Source organism: Elephas maximus, chromosome 12, assembly GCF_024166365.1.
Source record: "Elephas maximus indicus isolate mEleMax1 chromosome 12, mEleMax1 primary haplotype, whole genome shotgun sequence".
NCBI classification, from domain to species: Eukaryota; Metazoa; Chordata; class Mammalia; order Proboscidea; family Elephantidae; genus Elephas; species Elephas maximus.
Window position 1 is genome coordinate 95,477,723 of NC_064830.1, and position 21,882 is coordinate 95,499,604.

A 21,882-nucleotide genomic window follows, 5' to 3' on the forward strand; every position below is an offset into this window, starting at 1 on the left:
AAAAGGGGCAGGGATACTTTTGGTTCAGGTGGGATTCTCAGGTGCGCATACTTGGGGAAAGAAGACGGAGTCGCCCAAAGAGACTGCAGGTATTTAGTAACTTGAACATCTTTAACCTTGTGGAGGGAGGGAGGTTGGTCATTATTAAAGCAGGCTATGTTGGTCACATTGGGGTTCTCTAATAAAGGGCGCCGGTGTAATAGTTCAAATGGGCTAAGTTTCAGTTTGCCTCTAGGGGTGGATCAAACTCTCAAGAGAGCCGTAGGTAGTGCCTTTGTCTATACCAACTTGATCTCTTAGCACAGGTTTGCTGGTGTCTCTTTAGAGTCTGGTTATGTCACTCTACCACTAGACTGGGGTCTCCAGGCTGTAAAATCCAATTAATGTTCGGGGCAGTTGCCACTGACTCTACCTACCAAGTTCATAAAATGGGGCCTGATGTCACTGCCAACGGAGACAGGAAGCCCAAACTGAGGGATGATTTCATTCAGGAGGTTCTTCACAACCTTGGTGGCCTTTTCAGTCTTGTCAGTAGTCTCTAGGCATTGCCCCAGTTCGCTGGACCCCTGGGGGCACTTCAGCAGTGTTCTTGGGATTATTTTTTATGCAGGTGGGGCAGCTCTTTACCACTACTGAGATAGTGGCATGGACCTCTGGCCCAATTAAATGTCTCTTAATCCAATCATATAGTCCATTGCATCCATAATGGGTAGACTGGTGAGCATGAGTTTTGACGGAATGAAAATCTTTACATGGGGGGTGTACAGCCACTCATCTTTGTTTAAAGTGGCCCCCCAGGTCTTGGCAATGTCTTTGTCGTGTTGGGAAGAGTCCAGGTGGAGGTCAGGTGGTGGTAACTCTAAATGGGGAATTAGTGCGGCTACTACAATAGGTTTCTGTTGGATTGCATCTTTCTTTGTTGCTGCATCTTTTTTGTAATTACCCTTGGCCACTGTGGTGTCCCTTTCTGATGATCTTTGCAATGTACTACTGTTACTTGGGTGGGTATGAGATGGCTTGTAAAACTCGTAAGATCTCTTGAGAATATTTAATATCCTTACCTTCTGTTCTTAGGAGCCCTCTTTCCTTTCAGATTGCCCCATGTGCATGAACTACCCCAAATATATACTTAGAATTAATATAAATAGTTGATCGCTTACCTTTGATGATTCATGGCAATGAGCTGAGCCTTCTGGGAGAAAGTACCTGGGGGAAGCACGTTAGCCTCTAGAACCTCTTCTAAAGTGACCACCACATATCCAGCTTTTCTTTTTCCTCGTTTCATGTAACTGCTTCCATCGGTAAACAGTTCAAGTCTGTGACTGGTGATGAGTAGGTCTCCACATATTGGAGGAGGACACCATTGGTTAAGGTCAGTTGTCTCAGTTCTTGGGATAAAGCTGATCCAAAAAGAGTAGGACTGTTTTTAAAGTACTGTGGAAGGACTTGCCAACACAACTGCTGTTTGTCCTGTTCTTGGGTATTCCCACTTGAAGGCAAAGATTTTTTTTTACTTTTTTCCTCAGATGCAAAAGAAGACATCTTTCAGGTCTAGCACCGTGAACCTGAAAAAGGTGGACGACAAGGCCAACGGCAGGGTATATGGGCTGGGGACTATAGGGTGGACTGTGTTGCCTTGTTGACAGCTCGAAGATCTTGAACGAACCAGTGTTTTCTATTTTTCTTCTTCATTAGCAGGATGGTGACATTGAACTGTGACTGGCACAGTCTGAGTAGTCCATCTTTCAGGTATCTGGTGATGATTTTGCCCAGTCTGTCAAGGCTTCAGCTCGGATGGGATACTGCTTAAGCTCTGGGGGAACTATACCAGGTAACAATGTAATGACAATGGGGGAGGGATGTTTTTTGTTCTCCCCGGTATTTTGTTGGCTCACACCTATGGCACTACTGCATCTCTGATATCTGGATCAACTAACCTTTGTTAATGTTCTTCTTCTTCATAGCTGGTGGCCTGGTAGTGAGGGCCACTTGTAACTGCCACTCATTTTTCATAAAGGAGTGTGTTTGCGATTTTTTTTTTTGTATAGAACAAGTTAGAGGTTGTAGGAAGGGAGGGTGCTCTTCTTTTCCTGATGTTCCCACAACAGACACTGTCCACCTTGTCCAGGTAGCTTTTGCTTTAGGTGGGGCGGGGGGAGGGAGGGAGGCAAGTCAGAAGTGAGTTGCTCTAGTACCGACCAGAAACTTTACAGGTTCTCCTTCCACCGTCATTATAACCAGAGGCTCGAGTAGAAGACTTCTTTGGTTCCCTGTCTGAATTATCTTCTAGTGGCACGACTGGGCACTGGGTCACTTCTTTAGTTTTTTTGCTTGGTATTTTGCACTCTCACTTTCAATATCCTTTCTCTTTACACCAGCTGTACTGGTCTCTTTCCAAAGGGGTGTGGGGCCTTCTAGGCTCTTTGGCCTTGGTCTCTTTGTTTTCTTGAGGGCTGGCCTTCAGCCTGTAAGGCAGGAGCTAGGAAGGCTGCCTGGCGCTTTTGGTCTGCAACTTTCTTCTTTCTTGCTCCTTATGTCAGAGTAAACTTGGCAGGCCAGTTCCACTAGCCGAGAGATTTTTAACCCTATATTTCTCAAGCTTTCTTTTAACATTGGGGAGCACTTTGTCCTATAAAAACTATATTGACCATTCAGGCATTTTTAGGGCTCTTGGGATCCAGATCAGTGAACTTGTGAACGTGGTCTTAAGATACTATGGCTCTCTTGAGAACCAGTCTTTCCCAGGTTATTTTCACTTTCTCTAATAGCTCAATCAGGGTGCCCAAGTCATTCCGTTCCGTATGTGTGGGGGGGGGGGATGAGCCCACCACTGGGACAGAAGGACCCAGGAGGGGTGGATACAAAGATTGAGGAGGCTTAACAGTGGGGGCTGTCGCTGGCACAGCAGCTCTGTTGGATGGAAGCAGAGCATAGGGAGGGGGTGGTGTGGGTGCTGAAGCAGCAGGAGCTGGAAGACGCTCCTCAGGGTCAGGAGGGAGGACTGGCAGTTGTACTTTATCAGTCCCTTTCTGAACGAAGATTTTACATTTTTCTGTAACTCTTTGTGCTGATACAGAGTCATGAAAGCTTTTACATAACACTTTTCATCTCATTTACCCTCTCAAGTACAGAAAAGATCAAGTTGGAGGATAGTATAATTTAGAGACCAATTTGCTGCTACTTTTCCTCATCTGCCAATTTATATTGAGGTCATGTGGTGTTACAAAAGAAAATCATCTTTTTCATAGAGTCTGACCGAAAATATTCCCAGTTTTTAAAGATGCATCTTCCAGGATTTCTTGAACATTCATTTTCTGGATACACACACACTTACACATTCACACAACCTAATTTGGTGCACCAACAGGTACCTAGAGCCTTTTACACCCTCAACAGTCAATACTTTCGCTTCTTGGGACTCAGAATTCTAAGACCTTACCTAGGTACTTACCAAATAACCCCAGGTGTGTTTCTTGTCTCCCACAGAGTCAGTATTGGGTCTGAGGCGCGTTGGTCTTTAGGAATGCCCTGAGGTCTCCTGGAGAACTCTCTGGGTGGCACCAGACATCAGGTGGGGTCCCCGACACAGCCCGTCTAAGGAACCAAGCTATGGCTCACCAGAAATGCTCCCAGGTAGAAACCCCAAGTTCTACCGCATGACTTGTTAAAGCCAATAAACAAGAGGCCGAGGTGAGAGAAGAAATGTGCCTTTTTTTGTTGCGCAAGAAAGGAGCAATCAGGGCTGCTTGCAGGCAGCTTGAGGCAGTGTGGGCTTTTACAGCAAGCAGACAAGGAGATGCAAAGTCATCATGAATATTTAGGACTGACCTTCATACAGGTGCGGAGGGTTTGGGGATGACTATGCATTTTTTCTAGACAAGGGTTTGATCCCCTGGGATGGAGGAGGAAATTGTTTTTTTTTTTCATTAGCATGTTAAGTCTCCACCCCAGAGGTGGGGAGCTTATATGTATTTTTCACTCAATGAGCTGATAGGTCACTTGAAGTTAAGATGGTGTAGAAAACCTGCTACAATGGCTGAGGCCCACTACAGCTGTTCTGTGGTTATCTTGTTGAGAACAATTTCAGAAGAACGTGCAACATAGTCTGTTCATTGCAGGAAGATAAACCAGAGCAGGTGTTTCTTAGCAGGGTTGAGCTCCGAGGCTGTCTGCCTCACAGAGATAAGCTGAAGCGTAAAGATCCCTCCTTGGAACATTTTTGACTCTGGTAGTTTATGAGGGTTCCTGATGGCACAGCAGTTAAGAGCTCGGCTGCTAATCAAAAGGTCAGCAGTTCAAAACCACCAGCCACTCTTTGGAAACCCTGTGGGGCAGTTCTCCTCTGTCATATAGGGTCACACTATGAGTTGAAATCAACTTGATGGCACACAACACCACCTAACTAAATTATTTTATTGTTTGAGGAGATATGTGTACATTTATTATTTTAAGTATCACTCACTTCCTATTTTACTGAACGCTATTTTCTTGCTGTCTGAGATGCTATACTGTAATTTTCCTTTATTCTCAATGTCCATATTCGTTAGCGCTAGCTCAGTCTTGGGTCCAATACTACTACTTCTATACTTCTTTTTCTTCTCCTTTTCTCCCTCTTTCTCCCATAGGCCTTGTCTCCCCCTCTCTGTGATTCCATCTGCCAACATGGCTTAAACCCACTACATGCTAATAACTCCTAAATCCTAGTTCTAGCCTAGACCTCTCCCACTGAACTGTAGACTTGCATATCCACTTCCCTCCTTGACATCTCTACATCATAATCTGGTAAACATCCCAAATAAGCATGTTCAAAATTAAACTCCTGGCTTTTCCTTCCAAGCCTGTTCTTTCCTCATCATGTCCCCCTCCTTCCTCCCTGTCCCGGTAAGTGACACCAAGAAAAGCTAGGCATCACCCTATTCCTCTCTGTGCCCTGCACGTACTGCTCATTTCACAACAAAGATCTCAAATGAATTCACTACTGTCTCTGCCCTCCGCCACCCATCTATGGGGGCCCAGGCCCCATAATCTCTCACCCAGAGTTTGTGGTCTCCCTGCTTCCACTTTTGCCCCTCTAAGCCATCCTCTACCTCACACAAACACCAGAATGATCTTTGTGACATGTGGATGAGATCATGCTAATACCCGTTTTGTTTCAAGTCTCGAGAATTATTCAAATTCCTGCAAGGTTTCCATAATGACCCTGAAGTCTTTATATTTGCCAGGTTGAAGTCTGGTACCTGTCTTCATAACCATAAACCATATAATAATGTGGCTACAGAAAAAACTTAGATTCAGAACAGGAGATCAAGCAAAAAAATTTTTTTGCTATATTTCTATCAATTATCACAAAATAGTCCTTTTGGATACGTAAGAAACAGTTTTATATATAATGGCACCATTCTGGTTTTCTTTACCTTGATGGAGTTTATGCTTTTATAAGCAAATGTGTATTTAAACAGACCTTACTACTCTTTTGAGAACTATAAAAATCAAATCACAAATGATCCTGCTATAGCCTGGAGTTTCAATCAGGAAACATGGTGGGTCTGCCATATTACCAGCAGTTTTTCACAAGAACTTGAACTACTGCTGCTCAAGCCCAACTCTTGCAAAATACCCCTGATCAGCTCCCAAGGCTCTCTGGCCCTGGGATTGAATAAAGCTGGTTTTTCTTTATGTACAGCAAAAATCAAAGTGACCCAATTTTCTCCACTTGTCTTTCTTCCTACAAACTTCATCTTAAACCCGATGCTTCATACTGCTTTCCTATACTAGATTCCAGTACACAATGTATCTTATTTTGTATCAAAGCATTCAGGCAACAGTGCTTCTTGGTACCTCACAGAATACAAGACTGGTAGGGTTTCTACCACCTGATACAGTGACATGCATATGGTGGATATGCAACTCTAGACTTCAGTGGGAGAGGCCTAGGCTAGAAATAGAGTTTGGGAGTCATTACCATATATCAGATTTAAACCCATGGTAACAGATGGAGTCACAGAGATGGAGGGGGGAGACAGTGCTTTAGACAAAGCTTCCAAGATTCACCCTCCCCCATCAGAATGGGGTGTGTAACTTGGGTGGAGTAGAGGGAAGGTGGACTTTGACTTTAGTGGACCAAACAGTCAAAGCATGCCTACCACACTGTCTTATGGTGGACAGGCAGAAGTAGCAGGAGAAGGACTGGCCAGAGCTGGAAGGGTGATGAAGTAAACGCTCACCAAGGAGAGGCCAGTGATCACTTGCACCGGTGATTCCATAGCTCACACCTGTCTGCACCAACGGAGATGGTTTAGCCTTTTCCCTGGAGCTCTGTAAGCTCTCTGCACATTGCTATAGGAACATTGCTACAGTAACATTTCTAATGACTCCTGGTCTCCAGGGAATGTTTGTGTCAGAGCAGAAAAGAGAAACCAGACTCACTGCTGTGGAGTCAATCCTGACTCAGCAACCCTAAAGGACAGAGCAGAACTGCCCCACAGAGTTTCCAAGGCTGTAATCTCTACAGAAGCAGACTGCCACATCTTTCTCCCATGGAGTGCCTGGTGGGCTCAAACTGCTGACCTTTTGGTTATCAGCCGAGTGCTTAACCACTGTACCACCAAGCCTCCTTGGAAAGAGAAATACTGATGCATTAACACTGTCTTCTTACTGGACTCTTTTTACCCCCCACCCTCTTAAGATTCTGTCAAAGCAGAGTAGTCTACAAAAGTTGCTTTAGTTTCAGTTTGAAATGATACAAAATTAAAGAGCCACTTTGGTTTTTTAAAAGATATTTTTTGTAGCATTTATTGCAAGAAAACCCTAGCTTTTAATGCATTTTAAGGAGAAGACCTTGTAATACAGCTCAGGGGTGTGTAGCCTTTTACAAATGTGGTTTTTTGTAGAGCTCCCCTCAAATATTCCAATGAAAGGCAGAAAGGAGGATAACATGCTCAAACAAAAGAAACACCACCTTTAATGCAACATCTCATACCACCCGCTAAACCCTGTCCTTCTTGTTCTTTCTACGGTATCTATTCAACTTTATAACAAACTGTGAATTCAAGTTTTAATATCACTTCAGCAAAATAAAGCAAATAAACATTTTTCTGGGGAAAAGTTCATACCAGACCAAACAGAAGACAGACTAGTTTCCCCCTCAGCATGTTCCCCAAGACAACGCAATCTCACAACATTTGCAGTACTACTGAGAGTCAGAGATCCTGACTCCAGTTGAAAACTTGAAAACCACAAAACACTTCACCCAGTGATGTTTAGGGAACTCATTTCAGAACCTATCTTTTGAGTATGGTCTTAGGCTCTCTGCAAAACTGAATTTGGATGGTTAATTAAAAACACATTTGAAAATATATCCCCACTCTTTAGTGGCATTACTAACCTACAAAAACTGAGTTAGGGCTGAGGGGTTGGCAATGTCTGCTCTTCCTGTGGTAGTGCACCTGACTTCTCATGAGGAGTCAATATTCGACAGAGGGCTTCTGGTGACATCTTGTGACAGCGCCTGATACTGCATCCCACGCACCGGAACGGCAAGAGCAACGCAGCTTTCCAGGCCACTGAAGCACACGGGGCACCACAAGCTCTGACATGGCTTTGGGTCCCGCCCATAACAGCTGGTTGGTTCTAATTCAGGAACAGGAGGAGAGCAACTGAGGCAGGCGCAGGTGCCACTTCACGTGGCCCTCGTTACTGGTTTACTGCGGACTAAGATGGACTCGGAAGAAAGGCCTGGTGATCTACTTCTGCAAATGAGCCACTGAAAACCCAGTGAGGCACAGTTTACTATGACGCACATCGGGGTGCCGTGAGTCAGAGTCAACTGCACAGCAGCTGGTTTGGTTTATGGCATCTGTTAAATAAAGTGCCTTCCAGGCTCACCGCCTGCCTGCCACTCTTTATAAAGAAACAACAACCAACATGTTGGTTTACTCGGGGAAAAAAAAAAAAAAAAAGCCCCAAACCCATTGCCGTCGATTCTGACTCACAGTTTGCTCAAGCCTCATGAAATGACCAAGGCCTGACCCAATTCCAAGCTTTCCAACTCCAAAGCCCCTTCTACCACCTAGTGCTTGTCAAACACTTCCACTGAAGCATCCCAGTAGCTCAGGAAGGTGAACCCCTTCCAACCCTTGGCAGAGACCAAAAGTTATGCTAAGTTGGTGATGGTGTCAGGAAATGATGGACAGTAAACAGGGATGACTTTTTGGACAAAGCTTGGCACCTTCTATCAAAACTTAAAATATATACATTCCCTTCAATGCAGTGCACATCAACAGCAGACCGGCCAAAAAGTCAGGGTACACCCAGTGTGCTAAGGATGAGAACTACTCGTGCTAGCACGGAAAGAGGCTTATGACACAGTAAGATAAGAAAAATCAGATAACACAGTAGGCGACGTAGGATGTTTATATTTTTAAAGATACATACTTGTGACCGAACAGAAAGTTCTGGATGCAAAAGACACTGTAAATAGTGACTGTTTAAGACTTCTGGGGAGTACCACTAAGGAACAGGGAACTTTCACTTTTCAAACGCACACACTTGTGAGCTATTTGATCTCTTACCATTAACATAGTATTTGTAAAGAAAAATACGAACTTGAGCTTTTCAGAAAGCTCTTAAGCACTACACTTAAATATTCCGATCAAATCTGAAGACAAAAAAAAAAAAGGACTAGTAAATTGTTAGTTGTTCTTTGTGATAAAATATGGATATTTAATGTTGTCCTTGGGCTTTGGATGATCTAGAGTGGCACTGTAGTTTTTGACAGAAATATAGTGAATTTTATCTAATTTTAAATTTCCTAGGAGCCACAGTAAAAGTGAAATTAATTTTAATTTTTATTTATACCATTATCTAAAATATTATTATTTCAACATGTAAACAGTATTTTTATATGAGATATTTTAATTCTTTTCTACTGCATTAAGTCTTCCAAGTCCAGTGTGTTGCAAATGCTTAATTTGGACATTAAATTTTCATTAGAAACTCCTAATGTGCATTTAGATTTCATAAAATTTACAGTTGAAAAAACAGAATCACACACTCAGTTCTAAATGTAAGTTTTCTAGCAAATGAGTCACATATCGCTTTTAAAATTCTGCTGACTTACGTAAAATTTAAAATGCAGTTCCCCAATTGCACTAGGTACATTTCATGTGCTCCACAGCACATGTGGCTGGTGGCTGCGATACTGGACCACACCGAGGCAGAAGTCATTTGGCCAAGTGTGGTTCCCTGACCTGCAGCATCAGCATGACCTAGATACTTGTGCAAATCCTCACCCCACCCAGACCGACAGAATTAAAATGCCGCGGGTGGGCCCAGCAAGCCCTCCAGGTGATTCTGATGCATGCTCACATTGAGAACTACTGGTCTAGAACAAATACCACTGAACAAGACACCAGGCAGAAACAGTATTGATAACCTATTTATGGAATGGAAACTGAAACACCCTCCCACCCCACCCCCATTTCTTTGAGAATGAGAAACCATAAAAAAAAGCAGTTGCTTGATTTGTTGATCCAGATGTAGTAAACTGGCCCTGTGGAATGTGTGGAAGGTACACAGCTGGACCACTTTGTCTCACTGTACCTCCTGACACCCGGGAGCCGAGGAAACGAGCCCCCTCAGACCCGGATTAGAGCCTGTCAGTACAAATCCAACACCAACAGTCACACTGTCAGGGCTTATGGATGGTCCTTGTCACTCCGTGAAGTCACAGCTGGGGCAGAAACAGTGCCAGGGCACCATGTGTGTACTGTTCATGGTTCAGGTGACAGGATATGGAGTACATGCCTGTGTACCCCACCCCCCAACCTCCAGTATTCAAGAAGCCCCCTCCCTGCTATGGCAGGCAGAGCTTCATTTTTAACAGCTTGAATCTGGTGACTTTTCTCCTGGAGTTGAGATTATATGCAGGAACAAATAAAGCCATTATGCAAGCTAGCTTGTTGACAATGGTGCCATTTTAAAAAGAAGTCAGCCATGGTAGAGATACACACCCCCTTCTTTCAAAAGAATAGAACTTCCGGCCTCCCTCAGTCACATGACTACATTCTCTTCAGTGGAACTAAGTGGAAGAATGGTGGGTCACTTCCGGACCAAGACCTTAAGAAGCAGGCGCCACACTCCGTCCTTCCCTGAGCTCAGATGACCACAACCACTATAGAACCACGTACTGAAGACAGAGCCACAACCAGGCAGGAACCCTGACTGATTTGGCCCACAACAGAACCACCCTCCCATCTGGCAGGTCCTTTGTTCTTTAAGCTGCTTTATTATTTTTTTTTTTTTGCGGGGGGTGGGGGGAGGTTGTTATATGAGGTTAGCCCACCTTAGAATAGCACTTGATACCTCTTCTGATTGTTTATACAAACTCTTTTGACAAGATATTTTATTGGAATAGTTTTATCAAGTTTTTCAGACTGTTTGACATGAGAAGGATGAAGGTACTAGAGCGTGGAAGTTACCTCACAGAGTTACAATAGCGTACAGTAAGTTAATGTGCCAGCTCAGGAACAGGTCGTCGGTGTCATTGCCTTACTTTCCACCTGGAAGAGAATAAAAAGAGTTGTCAGCTTTTTAGATCTAGCTCTTTAAGCGCAATGAGATCTTTCAGAAAGCAGCCATAAGATGTTGCTGCCTGATTATCCCTGGTGCTGGAATGAAATGCCTTTATCATCTGGGGCTCCAGGCCATAACTTCCTCATGATTAAGTCATACACCACCGGGGCATGCAAGGTCAGCCATGCACTGTACTACGAGGACTTGTCAACACTCGCTACCGGAGCAAAGAACTGCTACCCTGTGGAGCCGCCTCGGTACCTGAGTCGCTGCGCCAGCCACCTGGGAGAGAAGGTGTTCAGTGCTCCCGAGGGCTTGGACTCAGGAACTCCTGCAGCTGAACACCTATGGAGAGGCCAGGTCAGTACTGTCCCACCCCGCACTCGCTCACCAAGAAAACCAGACACTGATTTATACTCAGGGCTGCTGGGGCCCAGCCTGGCTCAGGTAGGGACAATATAAGGAACAATAAAACGCAATTAGAAGGGGGCTTAAGATTCACTAATACCAAGTGTAAGGTGGATGCTTCCATTAACTTGACAGAGGCACTCTTGGTTAATAACACTAGAATTCAACTTTATTAATCTTTTCCAGCTTTACCTGAATCCTCATTTTGTTTTCAGCCCAGCCCAGGCAATCCAGCAAAGCCACCCTGAACCCATTTCCTTTTCTGTTGTTGTTAACAAACATGAAAAAATGTTCAATTTACTAATAAAATCAAGGAAATGCTGATTAAAGCAGTAAAGTATCATCTTTCACCTATCAGAAGAACAGATATGAAAGAGAAAAATGAAACAGCCCCCAGATGTGGCCAGGATTTGGAAAATGGCACTTAAAAAGACATTCCTAGAAAGAATATTTCAAAGAACCATCGGCAATGTGTGTTATCAACAGCTTCAGAGACCAGCATACTCTAGGTCTTCCCCCAGGAAACAATTCAGGATGTGAGCAGAGATCGATCTACAAGTGTGTTAATCACAATGGGGTACAGAAAATAGGAGGCACCCTAAATATCCAACCACGGGGGTGAGAGTCAGATAAATTCTATGCCCTTCCCTGGGCTCCCCCAACTCTCCAAGATGTGTCAGCTTCAGCTGCCCGGGTCCCAGCTTGCAGGCCTCACTGAACCATTTTCTTTTTTTTATTGTGTTTTAGGTGAATGATCCGTTTTCTATTTAACGGCACCTTGCTCTTTCATAAATTGAGCATGGATAAAAATTAAAGTTATCTGAGAGAAAGAAATTAAATGTCATCTAAATAACTTAGATTATGATCATCCAAACCTCTACAGCAAATATTTAAAGTCAGACAGTGTGGGACAGTGCTCAAAGCTGTTCTACTCCCCAGCTTAAGAGTTTAAATTATTTTCCTGGGTCTTAAATCAGCCCTCCAGCAGTCAGCACTGTGTTCTTACCCAGCTCTCCTGGGAGGGCAGCCTCCCTGCTTGCAGCTGTGGTCCAGAGGGTGTCTGTGTCGGATGCAGAAGTTACTGTGACATTCGTCACAGACCACCTGCAGCATCTCTTTTCTCTTGCATCCTTCTTTTGAGCACCGGTATGTAAAAATCTAAGGGAACAAGTGTTACGAGCACTTAACAACATCATTTTATTTTAACTAGAAATTGCTCTTAAGGACACAGAATGAAGATGCCAAGGGATCACTCCAGCATTTTAGCATCAGGTGAGAAATGAATACTAGCTAAGCAGACACAGAAAAGTTTTAATAAGTGATCAGTATAAAGGCAGTATATTCAGCTGGGGCCCCAGAGGCAGATCCCAAAAAAGGGATTCGTATGAAAATGACTGGAGGGGCACCTAGGGGAAAGAAAACAACAAAACACAAGAGGAGACGGGGAGGAAGGGGCTTGGAGGGACCTGGGAGCGAGCGGGAGAACTGGGGCTGATGAGGGTATGCTACCACGCGCACTCCCACAGAGAACAACAGAGTGAGAAGGTCTGTTTACACCCCCTACGCTCATCAGTCATGGGGATGCCGGGGGGTGGGGGGGGCAATGCCCAGGTAGTTCTGACTCTCCGTGAAGAATGTAAGCAAGGGGGACGTCCCAGCAGCAGGATGGCCCTCAGGCAAAGACGGGTAGGTACTAGCTTCTTCGAGACTGCCCAGAAGCCAGTGTCCCTGAAGGCACTGTGGGGACACAAGGGCCACAGCAGAGCACTGACAGCATCTACACAGGCGGCCAGAGCACAGAGGAGGGAGCATCAATGCTGCCGGGCGGGACAGGGGTGGGAAGGACCTGGTCAGTAACACCTGCTTGTGCCAAGGATGAGGAGGACTTCACTGGGAGAGAAAGGCATGGGGAGGGGAGGGGAGGCTGGGTAGAGCTGAAGTCTTGTATGAAGACAGAGGAGTTGTAAAGGCCCTTCCCCAGAGCCTGGAGGGCAGAGGGAAGGATGTACAGCAAAGTCGTGTGGAGAAAATGGTTAGGGAAGGAGCTTGGAGAAAGTTTTCTTGTAAAGGGTTTCGTGTGATAGGCTAAGAATAAGATTTCATTCCTTCCTGTTTGAGCTTGAAAACAGATACATGTACATGCCTTGATTAAGGTACTTGATAACTACAAACCAGGCCCATGACTGGAAACTGTGCTTTAAGCTAATTCCCTACAAGAAAAGCCCTTTAAACCACATATAAACCAGAGACTCCATCAGCCTGAGGCCTAAGAACTAGATGGTGCCCAGCTACCACCGATCACTGCCCTGACAAGGAACACAACAGTCCCTGATGGAGCAGAACAGTAGGATCTAGATCTCAAATTCTCATAAAGACCAGACTTAATGGTCTGACTGAGACTGGAGGGACCCTGGAAGTCATGGTCCCCGGACCCTTTGTTAGCCCAAGACTGGAACCATTCCCGAAACCAACTCTTCAGACAGGGATTGGACTGGAGTATAATGATAATGGTAAGGAGTAAGCTTTTTGGCTCAAGTAGACACGTAAGACTATGTGGGCAGCTCCAGTCTGGAGAGGAGATGAGAAGGAAGAGGGGGACAGGCGCTGTCTGAATGGACATGGAGAATACAGGGTGGAGAGGAGGAGTGTACTATCTCATTAGGGGGTGAACAACTAGGAGTACATAGCAAAGTGTGTATAACTTTTTGTATGAGGGACTGACTTGATTTATAAACTTCCATTTACACCACAAAAAGAAAAAGAAAAGCCCTTTAAGAAGCCAAGAATGCCCACATGAGTGCTCTGGAGGGCTGGGGGAGGGGGAAGCAGCTCCCTTAGAAAGAGCCTGAAACCAAAAGTGAGGCCCTGGGGAGGGCCAGCTGTGGAATAGCCTACGAGGCCTGGAGACCTGCAGTCCTCAGGGATAAAGCCAACCACGGCATGCAGCCTACAGATGGCAGCATCTAATGTTGGTCAGAGGTTCAGTTTCCTTGGATGTCTAGAGAAGGGCGGTGACCTGACCCCATGGATTGGCTCTGCTCCCTCCTGAAACCCTATAAAAATGACAGAAAATGAGTTTCCAAGAGTAATGAACCCACAAGTGTAAAGAATAACAGAAAACAGCCACAAGGTTTTAGAAAGTGACCAGCATGAGGATGAGCAGTGATGCCTGGTGGGTAGGAGAAGCCAGAACATAGCTGTAGGAAGGCTCTGGGGCTGGGGGATCAGAAACCCGGGGAAGGGGGACCAAAGCAGGAGGAAGTATAGCACGCAGAGAAGACTACGGGTGTGAGCTCCAGAGAGAGTCATGCAGAAGCTCCCAGGCCCAGAGAGACACAGCAGTGGGGACAGTGGGCAGGAGGACCGTGCTGAAGACAGAAGGGGGCAGGGAAGGTGGAGAGACCATGGGCACGATGCTGGTATAGGGGCAAGAGCTAAGGCCTTGGCTGACACTGTGGTCACCAGGTAGTGCATGAAACTGAAGGGCGGACAAGACGAACTCAAGATGTAACAATAAATACATGCATTTGGAGAAATAAGCAGACACCAGAAAACAAAACTGTCAGGAGCTGAAGGTGGTCGCCTGCGGGGCACAGGGATTGTCCTCTTCCCTCACATACTTGACTCCAAACTATCAGATGTGCAACTTGAATAAAAACATGGAAGTTCCCAAAGCAAGAGACCAAATGTTCCGATTTCATACCCTTTTGAATTATTCTAGGAGCTGAGAAAGCAAACGCACAATGACAGTTCTGGAAAACTGGGTCTAATTCTCCATCCTGGGAGAAAATGGGCAAATTCCTCAAAAGCAAGCAGACCATCAGGGCCCTTGATGTTTAGAGAATGCTTTTATATAGCTCACAACACAGGGGAACGGCCACACATCACTGGGTTTTTACTTTGTACAGGAACTATGGAGACCAATTTTCACAGATCATTGATCCCTTTCCCCCTAAGGAAACAACACATGCAGAATTTTCAGACTTTCCACTCACCTTCTCGTGACTCCTCCCAGGATTGTACTTGCAGTCCCGGTCCATGTGTTCGCCAACCACCACATCAGGAAGCTCCCCCTTCTTCACTGGGACAGGACTGTTACAGAGTGGGCACACTGGGACCTGAACATCCTATACACGTGGGATGCAAGGTGACATTCCAGAGTCAGACCACCAAAACGTTTCCACGAGACAAGGGGACGACGGCGCGGCGCATGTACAGAGCGCAAACGCTGCTGCTCTGACCACTCGTGAGAATGGGCGTTGTTTGTGCAGCAGGTTCACAGCAGGGCACCAAGAGAACTTGAGTACGGAGTCACCTCAGGTTAAAGCTAAGTGGAACTTAAACAGATTATCAAACAACCATGGAAACCTGTCACCATCAAGTCAATTCTGACTCATAGCGACCCTACAGGACAGAGTAGAACTGCCCTATAGAGTTTCCAAGGAGCACCTTGTGGATTTGAACTGCCAACCTTTTGGTTAGCAGAGATATAGCTCTTAACCGTTACGCCACCAGAGTTTCCACAAAAACAACCCTAAAATGGTCAGTTAAAAAGGCAGCGGGGGTGGGGGGGGTGGGGGGAGGTGAAGACAGACAAGGCCAGTCTCAGTAAAACAGGACTGTCACCATCCCAGGGAGAAAGGATCCTGCCCAAATACGATGAAGGGGAGACAACACAGGAAACACCAGCCAGAGAGACCACCCAGCCCTCTTCAATCACCAGCAGCCTTTCTGGTCCTTGTGCAGACACCAGCAGGGAACTCACTGGTGGGCCCTCAAGGAGGGAGGTCACTCCACTGGCCACACCTAGGCCAAGGGCAAGCCCCAGACTGCAGGGCTCTGAGTGCCCAGGGCCCGTAGAAAACCTGTTGCTGTCAAATTGACTCCAACTCCTATGACCGTATAGGACAGAACTGTCCCTAGGATTTCCAAGGAGCAGCTGGTGGATTCGAACTGTCGACCTTTTGGTTAGCAGCCGAATGCTTAGCCACTTTACCACCAGGGCTCCTCCCCCAGGGCAGGGGCTGGGAACTGTGAATGACAGGATGAGGGGCAGCCACCATTGCCACTGGGGTGGAGGACAGCCACTGAGCTGTGGGGCTGCTGCCTGGGGCAGGGCTGGAAGATGCACCAGGTGGCACTCCCTGAATCAGCCGGTCTCCTAACTAAGAATCAATTTCTGTGTTCCTAAATCACCTCTAGCCAGACTCTCCGTATCTAGGGACGTGGATGATGTGGCCTGATCATCAGTCCTGGGCAAATGGGTAATTTGCACCACACGCCCCACGTGTTCCAGGCTAGAAAAAGCTGAAGTGCGGCACGCTGACCAGCACGTATAAAAGCACAGTAATGCTAAGTCGCCCACTTTTCTAAAGGCCACCACGGTCAAGCCACGGAGGGCTGATACTGAAATCATCTGAGAGCCATCAGAGACACAGAAGATAGGCCAGGGCCACTTGAAAGTCCGGAATAAAGTCTCAGACCTCTGAACTTATGCAAGTTAGTTTTCTTAAAGAGTTGTTGTTTTCCAGTTTCTAGTGCGTTCTATCTGAATCATCTAAACATGAGTCACAGCTGCAGAGTCACCAGGATGAGTAAGGATCCTAACAACTTCCTGGTCAGGACCATGTCAAAGATTAAGCCATTTCCTGAGTCACACAGAAAGACAGCTGTGCTTTTCCCTGAAGCAATGAGTCAAAGAAATCAAGTATTTTAACGTGTAAAGAAGTAAGCTTTGAAAGTTACGTTACAACAACAATTTGACTGCATGAGTCCCTGAGTAAAACAGTAGAAAACAAATTAAAATCTCAATTGCTGTCGAGCCATACTGGCCAACAGAACATTCTGTGAGGATGGAATGTTCTAGGCCCAGGCTGCCCAGTAGGGTAGTCACTGTCCACATGTGGCTACCTGCAGTGTGATAGATTACATCTGTGTGGCCTTTCTAGCCATGGTCTTGTAACTCCTACCCAGGTGACTGTGTGATAGGTAATTGTGGCCTACCACAGGGATTGGTCAGTTTTGGCTTAAAAGAGCCAATTTCAGAGCAGAGAGGAGACACCCAAGGAAGGAGAAATCAGCAGCAGGAGAAAGCATGGTGAGCTTTCCAACCCAGAGAAAGTTAAGCGCCTTTGGGTAGAGGCCTAAAAGCCAGGAAGAGGCATGCCTGTGAACACAGCTGGGGAGATGCTATCCTAATGGAAGAACTGTATCCTGAGTGTTCTTGAGCCTGAATTGTAACGGTTAACTTCCCTAATAAACCCCGTAACTGTGAATGTGGTCTGTGTGGCCATTGCAATTTCTCGAACCCAGCAAAGAAGCAGACTGCTGTGCGAGGGACAGCTAGTATCAGAATTAGTGAAGATGGTGGAGAGAGGAGGCTTGTCTGGCCTCCACCTCATAGCAGTCAGCCTTGCTCTGTTGATCCTGGTTCTCCTTCCCCCTTGTGGGGTAAGATGAGGTCAGACACTGCCCTCATGCCGTTTTTGTACTACCCAACACCTGAAATGTATCCAGTGCAACTGAGAAATTTTTAATTTTATGTAATTAGTTTAAATAGCTACACACACAGCTCGTGTTTACGCTGTCAGGCAGCACAGCTTTCGGAAGTAAAGGTCAGCATCTTTTGAATAAAGTACGAAGAGTTACCTTCTTGAACGCAAAGGGACACCCATGTGCAGCAAATGTAAAGTGATCCTTACAGAAATCCTGTTTACATGCATCACATGTTATTGGTAGAAAATCTAAACAATGGAAAAAATAAAAAATGTTTTAAAGACTGGAATAAAAAGACCACAGATCATACTAACATAGCATTTAATACTATATTAAATTTAAATGCTCCATAACTATCAGATGGATACAGCTTCAAGGCATCACAAGCGAGGGGGAAAAAAAAACTTTGGGTCCTGAATTTCACAAGGTCAAACAACATGTAAGAGAATCTATAAAGCTATCTTTTCAAGAGACATTCCACCTCATGTGGTATCGCACCTTTTTAAGAAGCACATTTGTATCCATTTAGCCCTGGCAGCTGGCCTACTACCTTGCATTATGTGGATGCTAAATACCATGCACCTGACCTACTACCTGGCATTATGTGGATGCTAAATACCATGCACCTGGCCTACTACCTGGCATTATGTGGATGCTAAATACCATGCACCTGGCCTACTACCTGGCATTATGTGGATGCTAAATACCATGCAGCTAGCCTACTACCTGGCATTATGTGGATGCTAAATACCATGCTGAACAGAGCCTGGACCTCATGCCAAGTGCCCACTACTGAAAAGCAGCAAAGGCCAAGACACAGAATTATCAGCTAATTAGGGAAATGTCCAGTTCTCCCCCACGAATAACCAACAAAATACTCATATTCTATTGATAATCTCTTAAAAGTGCTTACCTAGCTGCTTGCAAGTTTTTTCTGAACAGTGCTTCCCCAAATCAGGGAACTCCATTGTGAGCAAGGTGTTCAAAACACAGCTGACAGGTTTCAATGCCACCTACAAGAATGAGAATAGTTAGAGGGAAAGCAATGACTGCCCGAATTCCAGCCACTGGAATTTATAATTAACAACTAATGCAAGTAAACAAACATGCTCCCCAGGGTTTCCAAGGCCAAGCCATCCTGGGGCCACGCAGCAAAGACTGAAGCATCATCAATTCTGCTGTTTTTCAGCAAAGGGAAAAACATGAGTTTTAGCAGAAGTACCAGGTTCTTGACCATTCAGAATCAACCCCATTATGAGAAAAATTATTTTTCAATCCTTTTAAGTCCCAGTTTATGAAGCTCACCCCAAGTTCTGGTCTTCATTAAGCCATTATTTCAACTCATATTGGCTGGGGTTTCTCATATTCTATTTACACAGCTGCCAATGAAATTACAACCTCAGGGAATTTTAAGGTATAACTTCATCTATGAAATATACTTGTTGACATATACAAAAGTGCCTCTGTTACTAGGTGCTAGATCACATTAACTAACGACACTATCCATTGGAGATTTAACTCCCGTCCCTTGCTGCTTTAACTCCCTCAGGCATTAAGTTTTACTTCACCTTTAATCCTTAATGACATCAACCTGGAGTTGATCAGGGAGACCTGCAACCTGTTAACTTACCACGAAAAACAGGCAGACCACTGGTGACGTTACTGGACTTGACTCAGGAGGCCCCCTCCACAACCTGGTGCCCACCAAATCTCTCAAAACTCTTCTCCCTCCTAGAATTCAAGTTCAAGGTCCTTTTTCCCATCTTCCCATCAGCTCTCCCCACTCTGCTGGGAGCCCCTCCGCCTGGCATACTCTTCCCCCAGCTAACATCTACTTCAGGTCTCCATTTAGGTGTCCCTCTTCAAAGGGCCTTTCCTAAGCCCTCACGACCCCCCATGTAGGTTACACACTCTCTACTCTCAAAGGATCCCGTCATTCCTTTTCCGCACCTGCTCACAGTTTCCAAGTAGATTACTTCTAGATTAGTCCCGTGGAGTAGCAAGGATCATGTCGGTGCTGCCCATCGCCGTACCAGAAAGGCATATACCGCAGGGCATGACAAAGTAAGCGTCCCTTAATTTTGTGTTCCAGGGATTGACCAGAATCTACTGTCAACTCCGAAACGATTTTGGTCTTGACACCAGACGAGTAGTCCGAAAACACCCGACCTATAGGGTCACTTTGCCATGACGTGAATGCCGTATACGTACGAAGCCGGGAGCGGAAAAGAGATGTACGGATGTCGTCAAACTAATGAGGTCTACAACCACAGTGAACACCTGCATCAACTTTAAGACGCCTTCACACGCCCCTCGGTTCTTCCCCGGCCCCAGCCCTACTCCGTACCTGGCTGTCGTTGGAGACACGGACAGCTGGAAAGGCAAGAGGAAGGCGGAGACCGACAAGCGGGTTTCCCTCGTCGGTGCCAGCCCCTGGGAACAAAGCAAAAGGAACCAGGGAGACGGAACTCGTGGAGAGGCCAGAGCCTGGCCGAGCCCACAAAAAAGCTCAGCATCTCGCAAACACGAGCGTCCCGCCATTTATCCCCCAGCCGGCCCTTCAGAGCGCCGCCGCGGCCTAATCATTTCCGGCGCGCGCCGATGACGCACCGGCCAGCCGGCCAATCCCGTCCCGCAGCGGCCCGGCGGCCCCGTCAGGTCCCCGGGACTCCGCCCAGCTCCTGGAAAAGTCCGGCAGCTTCTCGGGGCCGGCGCTCGGGTGACGCCCGCGACGTGCTGCTGAGTCACGATGAGGCGGTGCTCCCCAGGGGTACCTCGGCCAGCCGCTTGGCGTGGAAAAGCTGACTCCGCGTGGGCAAGGGGCGACACCGGCAGCTGTGGCAGGGGCCAGAGTCCCCCACAGCTGACGGGAGCACCCTGAGTTAGCCGGTCGACCCGCGGCCGAGTGGGCGCCCTGGAGCAGCCACAGTAAGGCACGACGCCCTCGCAGGCCCAGAGCTGTGGCTTTCTCCACAACTTCATTTATTCACATCCGTCGTGGCAGGAACCCGGCACCGCAGCCCAGCTGGAGCGTGGGTCATAGGAGGGGACCCCCGGCAGATGTCACACTCCCCAGGACCCGACAGGGACCATCTGCAGAACCATGACAGGGTGTCATGGGTCTGTGGCATCAAGAAAGGAGTCCAAGGGGACCTGAAGGAGGCATGGGGTTTACGGGGTTTCCCAGGGGAGTGCAGAGGAACACAGGTGGCCACAACAGCAGATGCCACGGTCCCGAGGTGGGAATGCCGGAGTGGCTGGACCTAGAGGTCTTCGCTGCCCTGAGGACCCTCCTCCGCTTCTAACCACCAGACAGTGGTTGGAAGGGGTCTGGTGTTATTCTGGAGTGAGAAAGCAAGCATCTATGTTTAAACGGTAATTCATTCTGAGGTAGTTTTAAACTTGCATAAAAATTGCAAGAATAGTGCAGAAAATTTCTGCATTCCTGTCACCTGTGTTCCCTAGTTATTAACATTTCACATTATTTGCTCCCTCACACTGTTTTCCCTCTATAAACACACACACATGTGTATACACCCATTTTCATTACTTTTTTCCGAACCATTTGGAAGTAAGCTGTAGACATGATACCCGATCACCTTTAAACACTCCAGCATGTATTTCCCAAAAATGGTCGCTGTGCTACATAATCACTGTCCAGCCATGGAATTCACAAAATCAACACTGAGACAATTCTAAGGTACAGTTTACAGCTTGCATTTAGATTTCATGGACTGCCCCAACAATGTTTCTTTTTTTCTTCCTCCTTCAGATCCCTGGTGGCCCAACAGTTTAGCTCTTGGCTGCTAACCTAAAGCCTGGCAGTTCGAAACCCACCCAGCTGCTTTCCAGAAGAAAGACCTGCCAATCTGGTTCCGTAAAGATTACAGCCAAGAAAGCCCTATGGGGTAGTTCTCCTCTGTCACATGGAGTTGATATGAGTCAGAATCGACTCGATAGCACCCAACAACAACAACAATCCCATCCAAGATCACATGTGCAGTCTCCTCCATGCTGGAGTAGGCCCTTGGTCTTTCCTGTCCTTGATGGCTTTTATTGAAAGGCAACAGGCCTTCCATTTTGTAATATGACCCTCAGTCTGGGTCCCTTCTGATGTTTCCTCAAAGCCAGTCTCAGGTGGTGGTCTCCTGACAGGCAGACCACGGAAATGATGCTGGGTTCTTCCTGGCATATGGCACTGGGAAGCACAGGATTTCAGCCATCCCACCACTGGTGATGTTAATCTTTATTCCTGGCTGTATTGCTATCTGTTAGGTTTCTCCACTGTAATAAAGCTGCCATTTTGCTATTTGTCAACTTACTAGTATTTTGTAGGGAGACATTCCTAGATTACACCATTATCTTATTCTTCATCAGACCTCCTCCCACCAACCTTAATCTCCATCA

General features: G+C 46.3%; 1 protein-coding gene across 5 annotated transcripts; it reads right to left on the reverse strand.

Moving 5' to 3' along the window:
• Positions 1-10,375: 10,375 nt before the first annotated feature.
• Positions 10,376-20,038, reverse strand: ZFAND2A (zinc finger AN1-type containing 2A). Of its 5 annotated transcripts, XM_049905086.1 has the most exons (7): positions 19,823-20,037; positions 18,389-18,488; positions 17,629-17,723; positions 14,976-15,107; positions 11,987-12,138; positions 10,834-10,917; positions 10,378-10,559 (listed from the first exon to the last, which is right to left on the reverse strand). In XM_049905086.1, the coding sequence occupies exons 2-7, from the start codon at positions 18,441-18,443 to the stop codon at positions 10,541-10,543; spliced, it is 537 nt and encodes a 178-aa protein (XP_049761043.1). In that variant the 5' UTR covers positions 18,444-18,488; positions 19,823-20,037; the 3' UTR covers positions 10,378-10,540. The 5 variants fall into 5 exon arrangements, with proteins under 5 accessions (XP_049761042.1, XP_049761041.1, XP_049761043.1 ...); XM_049905084.1 differs by having other exon boundaries at positions 10,377-10,917; XM_049905087.1 differs by lacking the exon at positions 10,834-10,917 and having other exon boundaries at positions 10,385-10,559; positions 19,823-20,034.
• Positions 20,039-21,882: the final 1,844 nt, after the last annotated feature.